Genomic DNA, 20,620 nt, shown 5'->3' with positions numbered 1-20,620 from the left:
CACACACACACACACACACACACACACACACACACACACAACAAACAAACAAACAAGTCACAATCAAACAGAAACTGTGGATGCTCTCCAGGCCATGGTACTCCAGCAATCATCCCTAGCAGCAGATCCCTAATGGAACCTGACATTATATCAGACACAATAAAGGATTTCATTTGCTGCTCTTCATTAGTGAATATATATATATATATACGCACACACACGCATGCACGCACACACACACACACACTCTGCTGACTAGTCAGGGAGGACCTTCCAGAACAAAAAGACAATGTGATTGGGCAGCAGAATAGATGTGCTTCTGTAACGCATACCTGTTAGGAAGGTATAAAACCTGACTCACTCTGCTGTTCTGTCCTTCCTGCCTCCACTCCAATCGCTCTCCTTGTCTCTCAACGTCTCTCTCCCCCTACCCAATGTCTATTTGACAGGTCCAACACCCTTAGAAACACTAGGAAATGATAACAGACAAACATTCAGGAAATGTTCAATCCTTCTAGTAGAAGCTCGTGTGAAATGTCGTATTGAGAAGTACACACATGTTATCAATTGACGCATTTAATGACTGACATGCAATTTCATCAAGGAGACAAGAACACTGGAGGTGCAATATGGGAAAGAAACCACAAAAAAACATGAAAATGAATTTGTTCATTTCATAAAAACATTTCATTTGAAAAAAAGGCCTTCCTTGTATAATAGGAACGCTTACGAAACATAAAAACCTAGCTAAATCACACGGGGTGAAATAATCCTAGAAATGTAGACACAGGACTATCAGAGAGCCTTTAAACTCCTTTAATGACCGGTCTTAATAACTGTCCGTATTAACTGGTCTTAGTAACTGGCCATATTAACTGGCCATAGTAACTGGTCTTAATAACCGGTCTTTATAACCGGTTATTGGTTGTGATGATACAGATGTAGGATCTTAATTCGATCAGTGTTTTTTTTAGCTGAGAATTTTACTGCACAGCAGGAAATGCAAACCAAAAACAGAAATATCTTATTTACCTAATTATTCAGACCCTTTGCTATGAGACTCAAAATGGAACTCAGGTGTATCCTGTTTCCATTGATCATCCTTGAGATGTCCACCTTTGGTCAATTAAATTGATTGGACATGATTTGGAAAGGTACACACCGGTCTATATAATGTCAGAGCAAAAACCAAGCCATAAGGTCAAAGGAATTGTCCATAGAGCTCTGAGACAGGCCAGATCTGCGGACAGGGTACCAAAACATGTCTGCAGCATTGAAGGTACCCAAGTGGCTTCCATCATTCTTAAATGGAAGAAGTTTGGAATTACCAATACTCTTTCTAGAGCTTGCCGCCCAGCCAAACTGAACAATCGGGGAGAAGGGCCTTGCTGTGGGGAGGTTTTTCAGCGGCAGGGACTGGGAGACTAGTCAGGATCGTGGGAAAGATGAATGGAGCGAAGTACAGAGAGATCGTTGATGAAAACATGCTCCAGAGCGCTCAGGACCTTAGACTGGGGCGAAGGTTCGCCTTCCAACAGAACAACAACACTAAGCACACAGCCAAGACAATGCAGGAGTGGCTTTGGGACAAGTCTCTGAATGTCCTTGAGTGGCCCAGTCAGAGCCTGGAATTAAACCCGATCTAACATATCTGGAGAGACCTGAAAATAGCCGTGCAGCAATGCGCCCCCCAGAAACTCCCCAAATACAGGTATGCCAAGCTTGTATTATCATACCCAAGAAGACTCAAGACTTCAACAAAGTATTAAGTAAAGGGTCTGAATACTAATGTCTAAAAAAATGTCTAACAACCTATTTTTGCTTTGTCATTATGGGGTATTGTATTGGTATTGTGTGTAGATTGACGAAGGAAAAAACAATTTAATCCATTTTAGAGTAAGGCTCGTAACAAAAGGTGGAAAAAGTCAAGGGGTCTGAATACTTTCCAAATTAACTGTATATATTTACAACAACAAAAAAAAAAAATATATATATATGGGGGATTGTTGACAATTACATTGATAGAAGCAACAATCTATCTGAGGTATTAAAGCTTTACCCCACCCGTCATTAAAGCTTTACCTCCGCCCGTCATTAAAGCTTTACCTCCGCCCGTCATTAAAGCTTTACCTCCGCCCGTCATTAAAGCTTTACCTCCGCCCGTCATTAAAGCTTTACCTCCGCCCGTCATTAAAGCTTTACCTCCGCCCGTCATTAAAGCTTTACCTCCGCCCGTCATTAAAGCTTTACCTCAGCCCGCCATTAAAGCTTTACCTCCGCCCGTCATTAAAGCTTTACCTCCGCCCGCCATTAAAGCTTTACCTCCGCCCGTCATTAAAGCTTTACCTCCGCCCGTCATTAACACTTTACCTCCGCCCGTCATTAAAGCTTTACCTCCGCCCGTCATTAAAGCTTTACCTCCACCCGTCATTAAAGCTTTACCTCCGCCCCGTCATTAAAGCTTTACCTCCGCCCGTCATTAACGCTTTACCTCCGCCCGTCATTAACGCTTTACCTCCGCCCGTCATTAAAGCTTTAGCTCCGCCCGTCATTAAAGCTTTACCTCCGCCCGTCATTAAAGCTTTACCTCCGCCCGTCATTAAAGCTTTACCTCCGCCCGTCATTAAAGCATTACCTCCGCCCGTCATTAACGCTTTACCTCCGCCCGTCATTAAAGCTTTAGCTCCGCCCGTCATTAAAGCTTTACCTCCGCCCGTCATTAAAGCTTTACCTCCGCCCGTCATTAAAGCTTTACCTCCGCAAGTCATTAAAGCTTTACCTCCACCCGTCATTAACGCTTTACCTCCGCCCGTCATTAAAGCTTTACCTCCGCCCGTCATTAAAGCTTTACCTCCGCCCGTCATTAAAGCTTTAGCTCCGTCCGTCATTAAAGCTTTACCTCCGCCCGTCATTAAAGCTTTACCTCCGCCCGTCATTAAAGCTTTACCTCCGCCCGTCATTAAAGCTTTACCTCCGCAAGTCATTAAAGCTTTAGCTCTGCCCGTCATTAAAGCTTTACCTCCGCAAGTCATTAAAGCTTTACCTCCGCAAGTCATTAAAGCTTTAGCTCTGCCCGTCATTAAAGCTTTACCTCCGCAAGTCATTAAAGCTTTACCTCCGCAAGTCATTAAAGCTTTACCTCCGCCCGTCATTAACGCTTTACCTCCGACCGTCATTAAAGCTTTACCTCCGCCCATCATTAAAGCTTTACCTCCGCCCGTCATTAAAGCTTTACCTCCGCCCGTCATTAAAGCTTTACCTCCGCAAGTCATTAAAGCTTTACCTCCGCCCGTCATTAAAGCTTTACCTCCGCCCGTCATTAAAGCTTTACCTCCGCCCGTCATTAAAGCTTTAGCTCCGCCCGTCATTAAAGCTTTACCTCCACCCGTCATTAAAGCTTTACCTCCGCCCGTCATTAAAGCTTTAGCTCCGCCCGTCATTAAAGCTTTACCTCCACCCGTCATTAAAGCTTTACCTCCGCCCGTCATTAAAGCTTTAGCTCCGCCCGTCATTAAAGCCCCCCCATCTCTAATACAGATTGTCAGACTTTCGTGATGACAGACTATTTGGGTCTTCTTGAGGACGTAGACTAAACTCAGTGAACATAGTCTGGCTATAGTGAGGATTCACTAACACAAAAAAACATCTGACTGGACAAGTCGAGTAATGTCCAAATTGCAAAAAATAGAATAGACCGGAATTTAGTGCACTGCACACTTGAAATAGCCACACAAAACCTGTCACCTTAAAATATCTTCTTATTAGGCTAGTATAAATGCAGGGTGGTTTTCAAGTTAGGCTCCTCTGGGGAGAAATGAGTCTATTGAAGCAACCTGTCATAATCACAGGGAGGATGCCTCTTTATACTGTCAATAAAAATACCATCATTAAATGGAAAAAGCACACTTTAAAGAAAGAGGCTAAAGCTAAACGTGGAAAAGCAGAGACAAGGGTGAGAGAGAGTGTGCACGCGAGAGAGAAAGAAAGAGCGAAAGAGAGAGCGAGAGAGAGAGAAAGAGAAAAAGGGAGATAGAGAGCAAAATAGGTGGAGTGAGCGAGAAATAGTGAGAGAGGGAGAGATCAAGTCAGGGAGAGAGACAGAGAGAGAAAGCTGTTTCCCATGCCAATAAAGCCTTTTGAATTGAAATAAATGAGAGAGAGAGAAGGACCAGAGAGAGCGAGAAAGAGAGAGAGAGAGAGGAGCTGTGTGTTTGACTCCTCAGATAAAGCTGTGTATGATGAAGAGAGGAAGGGGGAGGCCTAGGGCGCGGCTCTCTCATTGGTATGCTGGATGTTTTGGGCTTTTAAGCTATTAGGGAGCTTCTGCGACCATGGTGTCCACACATAGCTTCATGTAGATGTTCATTTGTATGCCAATAAACAAAACTGCCCTACGTTTACAGCTCAAATACACTATGAAAATGATGCATTCTCCATGCGCACCACATCAATGTCCTTTGTCTCACCACACATAAAGGTAGGACTTCTCTAACTGAACATTAACTTCAAAAGCCCCGAGTGAAAGATGGTCTGCAGTCGTACAGATACAGGAACAAGGTGAGGAAAAACACAAAGGGAAACGAGAAAAGAACAGAAAAAGAGAGACCATTTTGTTTTTCCATTATGTGACCTAAAACCATAGTGGTTGAAAAAAATCAAATGAATATGCTGTGCATTCCATAACCTCTTTCATGTTACAATGGCCTATGTCTTAATCCATGCTCAATAGTGCAGACTGCCCTTCTTTTAATGCTAGCCTTAATACACTTATTTCCTCTAAGCAACCTTTTATTCCCTCCCTCCCTCCCCTTCAGTGGCTGTCAGATCCCTTCAGTAAAAAGCAGTTAAATCAGTCTTTGAATATTCCAATCCTGCGATAAGGAGAGGACGCTTTGTACCACTGCGCTCTGGGTAATGCAGATCCCCATTGTTGGCTGAAATGGCTCCATTGAGGAGTTGGCTTTAGCCCCGATAGCATCGCCACACAGCATGGACACACTGCCAGATAAAGGGCCTATCCAACATGACACATGCACACAACGCCTCCCAAACAAGCCCCAATCTGATCAGCACAGGAGAGGCAGGAAGGAGACGCTCTAACAACAAATAAAGACAAATAAGATAAACAAACCGTAACAATATTAACACAGGGATCAGGTGGGGTTCTAGTAACCTAGGAGGCAATCCAATCCTCCATCTATCAGCATGACATGGTGGATCCTGGCACCGTACAGTCCGCAATCTCACCAGGCAGCAGTGACCAATCACAAGCCACCTTACAGTGCATTTGGATCTGCCCTAGCCAATCCCATGGCATCTTCATATTGAACCTCTGTTTAACAGTAGAACACCACTTATCCTGAAAACAGCTTCACGGTTCCTTATTCTTCAGGACAACCGGATACAGATTGAAGGCTTGAGGGCCTGTGTGCTGCCACCCCCTCTTCAGAGGTTGACTGAGAGTGGCCACTCAACCATCAGCGGTGGCAGAGACAAACCTGTTATTGTCGACCATGTAATCATTTCCATTAGACGCCTTGCTGTCCCCTACGATGCTTCACAATGCTTCAAACATTCAAATCAGACAGTAACCTTCCTCAAGACATCTACGTCCGCATCGACCAAGGACAGGTTGCGCCAAAGAACGCACACACTGAAACCCAAACCTTTATCCATACCTTTAACCACTGAAACCCAAACCTTTATCCATACCTTTAACCACTGAAACCCAAACCTTTATCCATACCTTTAACCACTGAAACCCAAACCTTTATCCATACCTTTAATCACTGACACCCAAACCTTTATCCATACCTTTAACCACTGAAACCCAAACCTTTATCCATACCTTTAACCACTGAAACCCAAACCTTTATCCATACCTTTAACCACTGCAAATAAAACATTTTCTATAAACACCTCTCACCCACAACTTTATAAATGGAGATAGGAAATGAACATGCTATGAACAGTTAGCCCTAACTGCACAGCAGTTAGGGCTAAGTGCCTTGCTCAAGGGCATTTGAACCAGCGTCCTTTTGGTTACTGGCCCAACGCTCTTAACCGCTAGGCTATTGTACCTGCTGCCTCACAGGACCTAAGGGAAAGGAACCATGCCATCATCAAACAATGTCATGCAGCAATCTACTGGTTCCAGTAGGGAGGTCTTACATACTGTTTAATAAATATAATAATAATAATAATCATTTAGTACAGTAAACATCACAGAGGTGATACCTAGGCATTAGACCAAATATACAATATAAGGACCCAAACTATGATGGTGTTCCTTTTTTATGTCTCTATTTTAGTTTGGTAAGGGCGTGAGTTGGGGTGGGCATTCTATGTTTTGTGTTCTATGTTTTCTATTTCTATGTGTTTGGCCTGGTATGGTTCCCAATCAGAGGCAGCTGGCAATCGTTGTCTCTGATTGAGAACCATACTTAGGCAGCCTGTTTTCCCAATATGGGTTGTGGGTAGTTGTTTTCTGTTTTGTGTTGCTGCACCTTACAGGACTGTTTCGTTTTTTGTTTTGTTTAGTGTTTCTGTTCTAATAAATATAACATGAACACCTACCACGCTGCGCATTGGTCCAATCCATCTCATTCCTCATCAGAAGAGGAAGACAATCGTTACAGATGAACCCAATTATTAAATAAAAAAGGCCAAACCCAGTCCTCTATGATGGTGACCTCTCTAGTTCAGAGTTCTCATATAGACCGCTTCTATAACCAGGGGGCCAGGGGGAGCAGGTTCTCCCTCTGAAATAACATTTCATGGGTGTTGGGCATGTGTTGAGATGGGGGAATAGAGCTTTGGAGCGTGGCCTGCTGGATTTCTTTGACTATTGATTGCCATTCCCGGTGGGGCCTGGGGATCGATAGGCTGGGTTTAGACACGGCACGGGGGACTCTCTCTCTCTCTCTCTCTCTCTCTCTCTCTCTCTCTCTCTCTCTCTCTCTCTCTCTCTCTCTCTCTCTCTCTCTCTCTCTCTCTCTCTCTCTCTCTCTCTCTCTCTCTCTCTCTCTCTCTCTCTCTCTCTCTCTCTCTCTCTCTCTCTGTCTCTCTCTCTCTCTCTGTCTCTCTCTCTCTCTCTCTCTCTCTCTCTCTCTCTCTCTCTCTCTTCCCCCGACTAACGCAGCGCTCCACAGCACCGTGGCTCACCAAACAAGAGTTCTTTCATGCCCTCTTAGTTGAGTGTGAAACAGCATGTCTGAGACCACTTGTGCTCTCTCTCTCTCCCTCTCAGAGCAGCAGAACAACATTACATGAGAGTACTGAAGGAGTCAGGGAGAGAGTGAAGGCGAATGAGAGGGAGAGAGAGACAAATAAATAAAGAGAATGGAGAAAATAGCATTTCTACCTTGAAGAGAGATACTTACGCAAATTACAGCCGGGCCTGCAATCAAGAAGCTGAAATGACCAAACTGTGGGGTAACCAAGGCAACCAGCGAGAGAAAAAAGCAGGCAGCAGAAGAGAAAGCAGATGTAGAGAGTGAGCGAGGGAGGGAGGCAGGGAGGGGGAGTGGAGGAGAGAGGGGTGGGCTGAGGTGATTAGGAGGTAAAGACATGGAGGGTGGAGGGAAGGGGAGGGGTGGGGCGAGATGGTCAGGAGGAGGAGGGGGATAGGTAGGGGTGGAAGAGAGGAGAGAAAGGTGGGCTGGGGTGATCAAGAGGAGGAGGAGGAGAAAAAAGGGGTGGCCTGGGGTGGTCAGGAAGAGGTGGAGAAGAATTGGACAAGATTGATGTTTGAAGTGGCTATGGGGTGCCATATTACTAAATTAGCAATGATCCAATTCGTCCAGTTGCTTGCCCAATTGGTACATATTATCAATGAGCTTCACATGAGTGCAAAGTACAAGCTTGTAGTCAAGGTTAGAGTATTCTCACACATGTGCAATTGCACTCACACACACACACACACACACACACACACACACACACACACACACACACACACACACACACACACACACACACACACACACACACACACACACACACACACACACACACACACACACACACACACACACACACACACACACACACACACACACACACACACACACACGGCTCAGTGTTGTGTATAGTAACAAGACTGGGTCCAGTCTATGTCTCTCTGCTGAGGCATCCAGACCATCAGATACACTTGATACCGAGGCGGCAACGCTAAATTGTATATTGTGATGGATTTTCTCCCGTCCTCCTACCCCCTTCCTTTCATTCCTTTCCCTCAAGTGGTGAAAAGATGGGAAACTGTTCCATGGCGCAGGATTCAGCGATAACAGAACGCTGTTTATAAGTTCCATTACGCGCTCTGCAGCCTGCTAGCGCTCTGCCTCTGTCTCAGCATGGCCACAGGAAAGAGAAGGGCGAGGGGTGGACGCTCACAAAGAAAATAGAAGCAGTTTATTTGTGATTATGCAAGGTGTTTATGCTTATCAGTGTTTAAAATACATACGGTATATTTAAAAAGTGTTCCAATAGCCACACTCCCCTCCTCCCTCCTACTCTTCCTCCTGCTCTCTGTAGCTCCTGCTATGGATACCCTATTTTAAAGGGTTAGGTACTGGCTCACATATGTGCTGAAAAAGGACAAACTGGCCCAACTCAGACAGAGCCTCTGCAGTCACTGAGAATGGTGAATGTAGATGATTTAATATACAAAAGGAGGAAGTGATATAAGATGCTCGAATTACTGAGGAGAAAAACATCCCATTCACCCATAGAAATAGACATTCAAATATTATAGAGAGTATTTATTTAGTAGCAGACTTAGTGCAGTATGCTGCCCTGGTCTACTAAACTTAACGATCCACCTGTTCGCCATCTTACACCCTCAAGGTGATGTGAGTTACACTCATCATATATGATTAAGGAAAACGGTCTTATTTCAGAAAGAACCAAATACTAAAACATGAAACAAAAAACATTTATTGCACAGACCGTTGAATTCCTGTCTCTCCCAATCTGTCCATAGATTAACATATATATACAAAATAAAACTAAGACAGAAAAGAAGAACAATACAAATGTGGGTGAAATAAGAGAAGAAACAGAATCCCAGTAAGGCGTCCTTTGGTGTCCGTCTATTTCACCTGATTGTGGTCCCTTGAAGACGGCCATCATAAAACTAATGTATTCTTTGGTTAAGGGAGCCGCTCGAGTCGCTCTGCTCCGAGGGCCGGGCTGATAGAGGCATTCGCCCGCCACAATAATTTTCCATAATTTCCTCTGGAGGGCCAATTATCTCAAATAGACACATTATAAGGAGGGTTGGCATGGTCAGTGCAACAAATCGGAGTGTCAACTCTTACCCCCGCCACTAGGGGTCAGGCTCACTGAGGGAACTCTACTAATGTGGCTGATTCATGTCACTGTCACAAATGCACCTAATCAGTGAAAGGAACTATTTTTTAAATCTTGTTTATCTCAAATGTGGGAGATTTGAGATATAAAATACAAAAACAATCACATACAATCAGAAAAGCATATGCTATGAATACTGAGAAACGGGTTTCTTTATCCAGTAAAATCCTCTGAGACGACGCACGCACGCACGCGCCCACACACACACACACACACACACACACACACACACACACACACACACACACACACACACACACACACACACACACACACACACACACACACACACACACACACACACACACACACACACACACACACTTGCATGGCCCATGATGAAAGGCTTCATTTATTAGAGGGTGATGGAAGCCTGGAAGATGGCTCCTTCTCTCTGTGCCTGTCTCCTTCTCATTTTCTCTCTCTCTCTATCAAACCTCCCTCGCTCCCACACGCCCTCACCTTCTCTCTCTCCCTTTCTCACTGAGACTCTCATCCCTCACCCCTCTCCCATGTTTCTCCATAGCAACTCACTCCTCTCCCATGTTTCTCCTTAGTAACTCACCCCTCTCCCCGTTTCTCCTAGGTAACTCATCAGTCTCTCGCTCTCCCTTAACGACACAGCTATTAGCACTAATGCATTTCAAACGTATAGCAGCTGCCACATCACATTGTGATGGAAAGTGGATGTCTTCTTTCCCTTTCTCTCTTCCCTCTCTCCTTCTTTCTCCTAGTCTCTTTCCACCATGTCCCTATGTCTTACACATCAGATCAACAACCCACTCCAGAGATCATCATGTCACGTGTCATGTGTCTAGGACCAGGCCTAGTAGATTCATTGATATTATCATGCAGTACAGCTGCTTAAGTACTCCACTGGTTTTTGATACTAATAGTGGTATTAGTAACAGGTAAACTACTGTACTTTATGCCTGTGATTGACAAGTAAGTGCTTTCTTGCATCGTTGGATCACTGATGGTGGTATTGAATATGAAATAAAGAGAATAATAAAGTAACAAAACAAGAGATGATGTAAACACCTTTCTGTATCTCATGAAAGAGATAATAAACAGAGTTTAAAAATGATAATATTAGGAGCTGGCAAGCAGTTTTGATACTTTTTATTCTACAAAGAGCACCTTGTAGTCATAGCAACATTGTATATTCCAGATGTAAAAATACTATAAAATATATTCGATGTTATTCAATGGCATGAATGGTCAACAATATTGCTGTCACACCCTGATCTGTTTCAACTGTCCTTGTTATTGTCTCCACCCCCTCTAGGTGTCCCTTTTTTTCGCCAGTGTATTTATCCCTGTGTTTCCTGTCTCTCTGTACCAGTGTATTTATCCCTGTGTCTCTGTGTCAGTTTGTCTTGTATGCTCCAAGCCTACCAGCGGTTTTTCACGGTTTCCGGCTTTGCATTTTCTCCTTTTTCTAGTCCTCCCGGTTTTGACCCTTGCCTGTTTGGACTCCATTCCCGCCTGTCTGACCATTCTGCCTGCCCTGACATCGAGCCTGTCTGACCATTCTGCCTGCCCTGACATCGAGCCTGTCTGACCATTCTGCCTGCCCTGACATCGAGCCTGTCTGACCATTCTGCCTGCCCTGACATCGAGCCTGCCTGACCATTCTGCCTGCCCTGACCTCGAGCCTGTCTGACCATTCTGCCTGCCCTGACATCGAGCCTGTCTGACCATTCTGCCTGCCCTGACATCGAGCCTGCCTGACCATTCTGCCTGCCCTGACCTCGAGCCTGTCTGACCATTCTGCCTGCCCTGACATCGAGCCTGTCTGACCATTCTGCCTGCCCTGACCTCGAGCCTGTCTGACCATTCTGCCTGCCCTGACCTCGAGCCTGTCTGACCATTCTGCCTGCCCTGACATCGAGCCTGCCTGACCATTCTGCCTGCCCTGACCTCGAGCCTGTCTGACCATTCTGCCTGCCCTGACATCGAGCCTGTCTGACCATTCTGCCTGCCCTGACATCGAGCCTGTCTGACCATTCTGCCTGCCCTGACCTCGAGCCTGCCTGCCACTCTGTACTTCCTGGACTCTGGTCTGGTTATGACCTTTTGCCTGTCCACAACCATTCTCTTGCCTATTCCCTTTGGATTTATTAAACATCTTAAACTCCAACCATCTGCCTCCTGTGTCTGCATCCTTTAATAAGTCATTGCAGATCTACTCCCCCATGTAGTGGATTGCCTGAAATGACGATTACGACCAGATAATGCTTTTATGAGGTGCACTAAGGCCACAGCATTACATTCCTAGCTTCCCCTTTAACTCTCTGCCCTCCAATGTGCAGTTCTATCATTGTGAAACACTTAAGCATACCACTGCTGGCTTACCTCTGAAGCTAAGCATGGTTGGTCCTGTATGGGAGACCAGATGCTGCTGGAAGTGGTGTTGGAGGGCCAGTAGGAGGCACCCTTTCCTCTGGTCTAAAGCAACATGGCGCAGGGCAGTGATTGGGGACATTGCAATGTGTAGCGTGCTGTCTTTAGCATGGGATGTTAACTTTTAAATGTAAACTTCCCATATTTGGAGACCTTATTCTATTTTTTTAATTAAATTCAGTCTGGTATGAGAACGGTAGTCCCTATCTGCAAAAGCAGAGTACGTCGGCATGACTTACCATATATGGACGTATGAATTTATAAGGGTAGGTCGAGCCGATGACCTAATTTCAAGATGGCTGCTACCTATATTCCGGTTAGCGTTGTGAAGCATGAACGAAACAAACACGGAATACTTCGATACACATCGAAAGCCGGGACTCCACAGATCATGAGGATATCTTATTTGTCTACCTGTGACCTACCGTTATTGATCACCATCCCTTGAGTCACAATGTTTATATTATACAACGTTTTCACCAAACAGTAAACATCTTACAAGGTAAGTTTCAATTTGGTCTATGTTTGAGAAAGATATACATGGGGGATATCAACTGAATCCTTAGGTTGATAGGAACAAATCTAGCCTAATGCCAATATTATCTGATGTATGACTTAATGGCAACATCGAATGTCCACCGAGTGACTATCTCTTGGCTCTGTAGGCATCCATTACACAGGGGATTGGCTACTGTGGCACCTTGACAGTCTTGTAGCCAATGAGATAATATTTCCAGGGATATGCAGTTGACCTGGGTGGTCTATCAATCCCATTTCTGAATTATAATCCCATTTCTGTTTCTTAAATTGGAAGCCATCTGATGTGTTTCCAGCTCTAGTCATCAATAATTCACTGGTAGTTGTCATGACACAAGGCAAGACCCAGATGCAGACACAGGAGGTAGATGGTTGGAGTCTTACAATGTTTATTAATCCAAAGGGAGTAGGCAAGAGAATGGTCATAGACAGGCAAAAAGGTCAAAACCAGATCAGAGTTCAGAAGGTACAGAGTAGCAGAAAGGTTTGTGGTCACGGCATGGCAGAATGGTCAGGCAGGCAGAATGGTCAGGCAGGCAGAATGGTCAGGCAGGCAGAATGGTCAGGCAGGCAGAATGGTCAGGCAGGCAGAATGGTCAGGCAGGAAAAATGGTCAGGCAGGCAAAATGGTCAGGCAGGCAGAATGGTAAAGGCAGGCAGAATGGTCAGGCAGGCAGAATGGTAAGGCAGGCAGAATGGTAAGGCAGGCAGAATGGTCAGGCAGGCAGAATGGTCAGGCAGGCAGAATGGTAAGGCAGGCAGAATGGTCGGGCAGGCAGAATGGTCGGGCAGGCAGAATGGTCAGGCAGGCAGAATGGTCAGGCAGGCAGAATGGTCAGGCAGGCAGAATGGTCAGGCAGGCAGAATGGTAAGGCAGGCAGAATGGTCAGGCAGGCAGAATGGTAAGGCAGGCAGAATGGTCAGGCAGGCAGAATGGTAAGGCAGGCAGAATGGTCAGGCAGGCAGAATGGTAAGGCAGGCAGAATAGTCAGGCATGCAGAATGGTCAGGCAGGCAGAATGGTCAGGCAGGCGGGTACAGAGTCCAGAACAGGCAAGGGTCAAAACAGGGAGGACTAGAAAAAAGAGAATAGCAAAGGCAGGTGTACGGGAAAAGAGCTGTTTAACTTGGAACATACAAGACGAACTGGCACAGAGAGACAGGAAACACAGGGATAAATACACTGGGGAAAGCAAGAGACACCTGGAGGGGGTGGAGACAATAACGAGGACAGGTGAAACTGATCAGGGTGTGACAATAGCTTGTCAATGAAAGAGGACTTAAAAAATAAAAAAAATGGTTATTTGTGTGTGCTTGATCTTGAGTATTCTGAACTATGTAACTCCTAATTATCTTCTGACCATTTCCTCATAATCTCCCAGATGTCCTCTTTCCAAATATAACACATTTTGCATGGCAGAATCATGTAATTACACATGAATAGAAGTTACTATTGGGTATGTCTATTTAGGTGGAAATCTACATTTTGCCATTACATTTAGAGTGTTCTGTCTCTCTGTGGTCACGAAAGATCCCATGGCGCTTATTGTAAGGGTAGGGGTGTTAACCCTGGTGTCCTGGTGAAATTCCCAATCTGGCTATTGTGGCCACCTAATCATCCACAGCTTCCAATTGGCTCATTTATCCCCCTCCTGTCCGCTGTAACTATTCCCCAGACTGTTGAGGTAAATGAGAATGTGTTCTCAGTCAACTTAAATGGTCAAATAAGGGATCAATCACAATCACACAATACCCCATAATGACAAAGCAAAAATGTTTTTTATTTAAAAAAATATTTAACAAAAATTAAACACAGGAGTGATGGTTGCTGATAATGGGCGTCTGTACGCCTATGTAGATATTCCATAAAAAATCAGCCGTTTCCAGCTACAAATGTAATTTCCAACATTAACAATGTCTACACTGTATTTCTGATCAATTTGATGTTATTTTAATGGACAAAAATGTGATTTCTTTCAAAAACAAGTACATTTCTGAGTGACAATAAACTTTTGAATGGTAATGTGTGTGTATATATACAGTTGAAGTCGGAAGTTACATTAACGTAGCTTGGAGTCATTAAAACTCGTTTTTGTTTGTTAACAAACTATAGTTTTGGCAAGTCGGTGAGGACATCTACTTTGTGCATGACACAAGTCATTTTTACAACAATTGTTTACAGACAGATTCATTCACTTATAATTCACTGTATCACAATTCCAGTGGGTCAGAAGTTTACATACACTAAGTTGACTTGTGCCTTTTAAACAGCTTAGAAAATTCCAGAAAATTATGTTATGGCTCTAGAAGCTTCTGATAGGCTAATTGACATCATTTGAGTCAATTGGAAGTGTACATGTGGATGTATTTCAAGGTCTACCTTCAAACTCAGTGTCTCTTTGCTTGACATCATGGTAAAATCAACAGAAATCAGCCAAGACCTCAGAAAAGAAATGTAGACCACCACAAGTCTGGTTTATCCTTGGGTGCAAGTTCCAAATGCCTGAAGGCACCACGTTCATCTGTACAAACAATAGTACGCAACTATAAACACCATGGGACCACGCAGCCGCCGTACCTCTCAGGAAGGAGATGCGTTTTGTCTCCTAGAGATGAACGTACGTTGGTGCGAAAAGTGCAAATCAATCCCAGAACAACAGCAAAGGACCTTGTGAAGATGCTGGAGGAAACAGGTACAAAAGTATCGATATCCACAGTAAAACAAGTCCTATATCGACATAACCTGAATGGCCACTCAGCAAGGAAGAAGACACTGCTCCAAAACTGCCATAAAAAAGCCAGACTACGGTTTGCAACTGCACATGGGAACAAAGATTGTACTTTTTGGAGAAATGTCCTCTGGTCTGATGAAACATAAATAGAACTGTTTGGCCATAATGACCATTGTTGTGTTCGGAGGAAAAAGGGGGGACCTTGCAAGCCGAAGAACATCATCCCAACCATGAAGCACGGGGTGGCAGCATCATGTTGTGGGGTGCTTTGCGGCAGGATGGACTGGTGCACTTCACAAAATAGATGGCATCTCGAGGGAGGAAAATGATGTGGATATAGTGAAGCAACATCTCAAGACATCAGTCAGGAAGTTAAAACTTGGTCACAAATGGGTCTTCCAAATGGACAATGACCCCAAGCATACTTCCAAAGTTGTGGCAAAATGGCTTAAGGACAACAAGGTCAAGGTATTGGAGTGGCCATCACAAAGCCCTGACCTCAATCCAATAGAAAATTTGTGGGCAGAACTGAAAAAGCATGCGAGCAAGGAGACCTACAAACCTGACTCAGTTACATCAGCTCTGTCAGGAGGAATGGGCCAAAATTCACCAAACTTATTGTGGGAGCTTGTGGAAGGCTACCCGAAACGTTTGACCCAAGTTAAACAATTTAAAGGCAATTGCAACCAAATACTAATTGACCCACTGGGAATGTGATCAAATAAATAAAAGCTGAAATAAATTACTCTCTACAATTATTCTGACATTTCACATTCTTAAAATGAAGTGGTGATCGTAACTGATCTAAGACAGATAATTTTTACTAGGATTAAATGTCAGGAATTGTGAAAAACTGAGTTTAAATGTATTTGGCTAAGGTGTATGTAAACTTCCGACTTCATCTGTATATATATGACTGTAATGTGAAATGATTTAGGGGCTGGTTCTTGTAGTCATTAGCCTTGGGGCCCTGCTACTAAAAAGCAAAGACCCAAGAGAATGCATCCAGAGACAATACAATCAAATTAATGGTCTGGAAAGACACCCTGACAGAGCTGAGATAGGATGACCTATGACCTTGAGAAATCAGGAGCAATCAAACACTTTAATGTCTATTTCACCATTTAATTCCAATGGATTTAAAACCCTGAACGACCATCGCAACAGGTGTTATGACCACCAACAGTCCAAAGGTCAAAATGTTGGACCATCGGGGTGATCATATTACCAACCCAGGCACCATCGTCATAGTTACAACAGGAAGAAGAAAGAAGCGTGATCTGTGGTTACGGAAACAGATGCGACAGCAGCAGTGCAGAGGAAGAGGGAACAGCCATATCATTGAGTCGTATGATGTCTCTGGTGTTATTGAACATAGAAGATGGGCCAGATCAGGTAGGTAGCAGAGTGTAAACACACACACGCGCACGCGCACACGCACACGCACGCACGCACGCACGCACGCACGCACGCACGCACGCACGCACGCACGCACGCACGCACACACACACACACACACACACACACACACACACACACACACACACACACACACACACACACACACACACACACACACACACACACACACACACACACACACACACATTCTACTGTCTGTCTTACATAAACACCATTCTCTCAGAGTCTGACAGCTTGCTCTACCGGTTAGATTAAGATGCTCTGCGCTGTTCCTAATATGCCAAAAGATCATGCCCCCCTAATCTAATTACAGTGTCATTCAGTCGAGTGTTCACCCAAAAGGAAATTTAAAAAGCACACCAAATCTAAAAGCATATCTGCCTCTCCCCTCCCTCCCCCTCTACCCCTCGCAACAAGTTTGTTTTAATGGTTTCCCAGTCGCCCCTGCCTAGATTCATTACCTGGTCTAATTATAAAGGCAAATGAAATCAGCTCCAATACATTATTAGTATTTGCAACAATATGATATTTTCTAACTGTTTTCATGGCTGATTAAAGACATGGACAGATAATAAAAAATGGTGGAGGGAGGGGTGAGGGTCAGACAGAAGGAGAGAGACAGAGGGATGAGGTAGAGAGATAATGGGAGAGAGAGAGAAAGAGAGAGAGAGAGAGAGAGAGAGAGAGAGAGAGAGAGAGAGAGAGAGAGAGAGAGAGAGAGAGAGAGAGAGAGAGAGAGAGAGAGAGAGAGGAAGTGAGGGGAAGGGGTGAGGGTCAGACAGAAGGAGAGAGACAGAGGGATGAGGTAGAGAGATAATGGGAGAGAGAGAGAAAGAGAGAGAGAGGAAGTGAGTGGGAAAGGGAGAGAGCTGGCTTTTCCACTTGAAGAGACAGTGAAACCATATTGGATGCAGTTACCTATGAACAGGTGTGCTGTGTGAGGGCACTGTGACCCAAATGCAAGTACCTGCATGGGTACACATCCGATTGAGCAACATTAAAGCTGACCAGCTGGCCACAGGCAGACAGAGATGAAGGCATCAGTCCTGCCCGGCCCTGAGCGAAGGGGACAGATGCACTGACAGACAGAACCACCCTGGGTTGGTGGGAACAGCGGGTGGAGAGAGGTGCAGGCACTGCCACCCCCAAACTTCAGCTTCAGTGTAAGACAGGTGCAGGCACTGCCACCCCAAACTCCGGCTTCAGTGTAAGCGACCATGAATAAAAATGGACTTCGCTGGGAAGTATGGTAATAATTTGTTTAAAATCAGTTAAAGCCTATTCTCAAATATCCCCTGGGAGGCGAGGGGTTAAAAATCAATTTGTGGTAAGTGTACCATGACAGCTAGCTCGTATCCCTGGAGACAGAAGATACACACACACACACTCCCCACTGTTGTATCTTGTGATGGGTGTGAGAATGAGTGTGTGTGTGTGTATATATATACGGTGCATCTGTGTGTTTGTAAATCTGAGAATGAGTGGAGCACACACACAAACAGACACATACAGACACACACAAACAGACAAACACAGCAAAAACACGCATCAAACACACACAAAACACAAGCCAAGTAACACTGAAAGTTCTGAGATGTAGACATTAATAACAGGGAGTGGTGTTCTGCTGTTTTAAAGGTCAGGTGTTGGAAAGTAAAAGTTCAACCTGCTTTGGCCTTACACGCACAACACAGATTCACCATTATGTAGAAATAGGCCGTGGGACATTATCAAATGCTCAAACATACATAAAACATCTTCAATCTGGGTGGTGCATGTGAGTATGTACATCTGCCTGTAATTCTGATAGCATTGACATTTAAAAGACAACAAAATACAGGTTGTGTTACTTTGGTGGATAAATGTAAATATGAAGAGACAGATAGAGTGCAAGAGATGAGTAGAAATATGGATGAAATGGTGAGAGTGCGAGAGAGAGAGAGTGCGAGAGAGAGGGAGGCTCTAACTTTACCTTGATACTGTCCAGCCAGGGAAAATCTGTCTGCAGCTGCTCCGCCTCCCTGGCCAGCCTCTATACAGGAAACACACATGAAGCAGAGGTCAGGGTCAAGGATCGATACAGAGGTCAGGGTTAAAGACTCCTCTGGTTCAGTGGGTAGGTGTCAGAGTGTGTGGTTGTGTGTGTGTGCCAACCTGTTCTCTAGAGAAAACACTAAGTGAACTAAGTGATGTTCATAGACTGTATAATTCTAGAGGCAGTGACTGGTGCCAAGCTCAGCATGCTCCTCAATGGGCTTACACATTTCTCCTAACTGTCAGGGGAATTTCATTTCTGTAAGGCGCAAGCTAAATGACTACAATTTCAGACCATGCACTGTAGCAAAATGGTGCCAGACATATTTAGGCTAGCTATAGTGTGTTGGAGAAAAACTGTGATTACAACGGTGTTATTCCAAGGGGTAATACAGTTAGCATTTGGAGTGGAGAAGGTGAGGGCCATTGAATAACATGAACATGTTGAATAAAATGTCACTTTTCCAAACCAAAAGGACAAGGAATTGTTGTCAAATGCCTTTTTGTGGCTAAAGGGGTTCAGTGCAATGTTGCTTGCTTTATTTTCGTATTGTCTGCACGTTTTTCTCATTTTGGTTCCTAACTATTAATAGTTATAATATAGGTCTGACATAATTAATTGCACAGGGATTATAACATGGAGTATTACTGCTTATGGGCGACAGACAATATCTTGTCGCCCAATGGCAAAATAGAGTGAGTCTCTAAAGAGACAGTCTCTTCCCTGTGTCTGCATGGTACCATGCCTCAGTACTGTGTCTAGTTTTCCTCTCTGTTCCCACTTCAACCCCCTAGGGAAATATCTGGTTTGCGTCCCCTATCAGCCAGTCAGCCAGCCAGTCAGCCAGCCAGTCAACCAGCCAGTCAGCCAACCAGCCAGTCAGGCAGCCAGCCAGTCAGTCATTCAGCCTGCCAGCCACACAGTCCCTGGGCTAGAAAATGACAAACCCTTTTTAGACTCCCACTAAGTGGACTTTCATTTCTGGTACATCATCAAAGGGACCACATTCCCCGAGCACATTTTCTTCTCTCCTAAAGGACGGACAGTGATAAACTCTCGTTAGAGAAAGAAGTGTCCTATTTCTCTCTGAAGGTCCACTCCCCCCGAGCCCCCCATCACCAAGACCCTCCCACTCACAGCTAGCCAGACCTAGCCCCTCCTACTCCGTTTATGATATCACTAACCTTGTTAGTGAAACAATAGCTGAATGCCAGGATCATTAGGGTCTTAATCACCTGAATGAGGATTATATTAAGAAACAATGAAATGTAGATTTTATTCAGTCACTACTAATGAGGTGAACCAGTGAAACAATGACACACAGCAGAGCTAATTAGTCTAATGAAATGATCGCCACAAAGTTCATTAAAGGAAACTTCCTCAGTTGTGTGACAGTGTGGCGTTGTGAATACAACAGAGGGGTCAACCTAGCTAAACGGCACTCTTGAGTGTTTGTAATCCAACAGTTTTCAATTTTTTTATTTATTTTTTTAACCTTTATTTAACCAGGCAAGTCAGTTAAGAACATATTCTTATTTTCAATGACAGCCTGGGAACAGTGGGTTAACTGCCTGTTCAGGGGCAGAACGACAGATTTGTATCTTGTCAGCTCGGGGGTTTGAACTCGCAACCTTCCGGTTACTAGTCCAACGCTCTAACCACTAGGCTACGCTGCTGCCCCAATTAGCGATCAACAGTTACTTCCAGATTCGACACTGCCCTGAACTGGCCTGAGAACTGAACATATGGCTAAAGGGTTAGCCCTCTATGCCACATATGGCAAACCAATAACAGATGTAAGTGAGAACCTTTTGTCTCACCCTTCATGTATAGTATGACTTTGCATATACTGTAAATGATTTGTGAATGCTTATGAAGATATAAAGCCTTTACGAGTTGTTGTTTTTCTAAAGTGGGACCTTTCAATGCCAAACGGTGGTAGTCCGTCAATACGTCTCTGTCTATCTGTGACGTCTCTTCAAGGAGACGGAAATTATATAAAGGAGAAGAGGACATGAATCATGATGAATGAGGAAAGACAAATGTAGTCCATGTCACTGCATATGAAGAATAGTTTCTCCCTCCTTCTCTGTCCTTCCTTCCTGATGATCTAGCTT

General features: G+C 44.4%; 1 protein-coding gene across 6 annotated transcripts in view; it reads right to left on the bottom strand.

The window, feature by feature from the left end:
• The window catches only part of LOC124002966 (voltage-dependent calcium channel subunit alpha-2/delta-2-like), a 359,322-nt gene that overhangs the window by 150,880 nt on the left and 187,822 nt on the right, over nucleotides 1-20,620 (bottom strand). For all 6 annotated transcript variants that reach the window (XM_046310832.1, XM_046310833.1, XM_046310834.1 and 3 more), the window contains exon 4: nucleotides 18,441-18,500. In XM_046310832.1, the coding sequence (XP_046166788.1) occupies nucleotides 18,441-18,500 (60 nt within the window). The remainder of the gene's footprint in view (nucleotides 1-18,440; nucleotides 18,501-20,620) is intronic.

This window comes from Oncorhynchus gorbuscha, linkage group LG18 (genome assembly GCF_021184085.1).
Source record: "Oncorhynchus gorbuscha isolate QuinsamMale2020 ecotype Even-year linkage group LG18, OgorEven_v1.0, whole genome shotgun sequence".
Classification (NCBI taxonomy): Eukaryota; Metazoa; Chordata; class Actinopteri; order Salmoniformes; family Salmonidae; genus Oncorhynchus; species Oncorhynchus gorbuscha.
The sequence above is the reverse complement of the archived record's forward strand: the minus strand, read 5'-3'. Positions and strand labels throughout refer to the sequence as shown.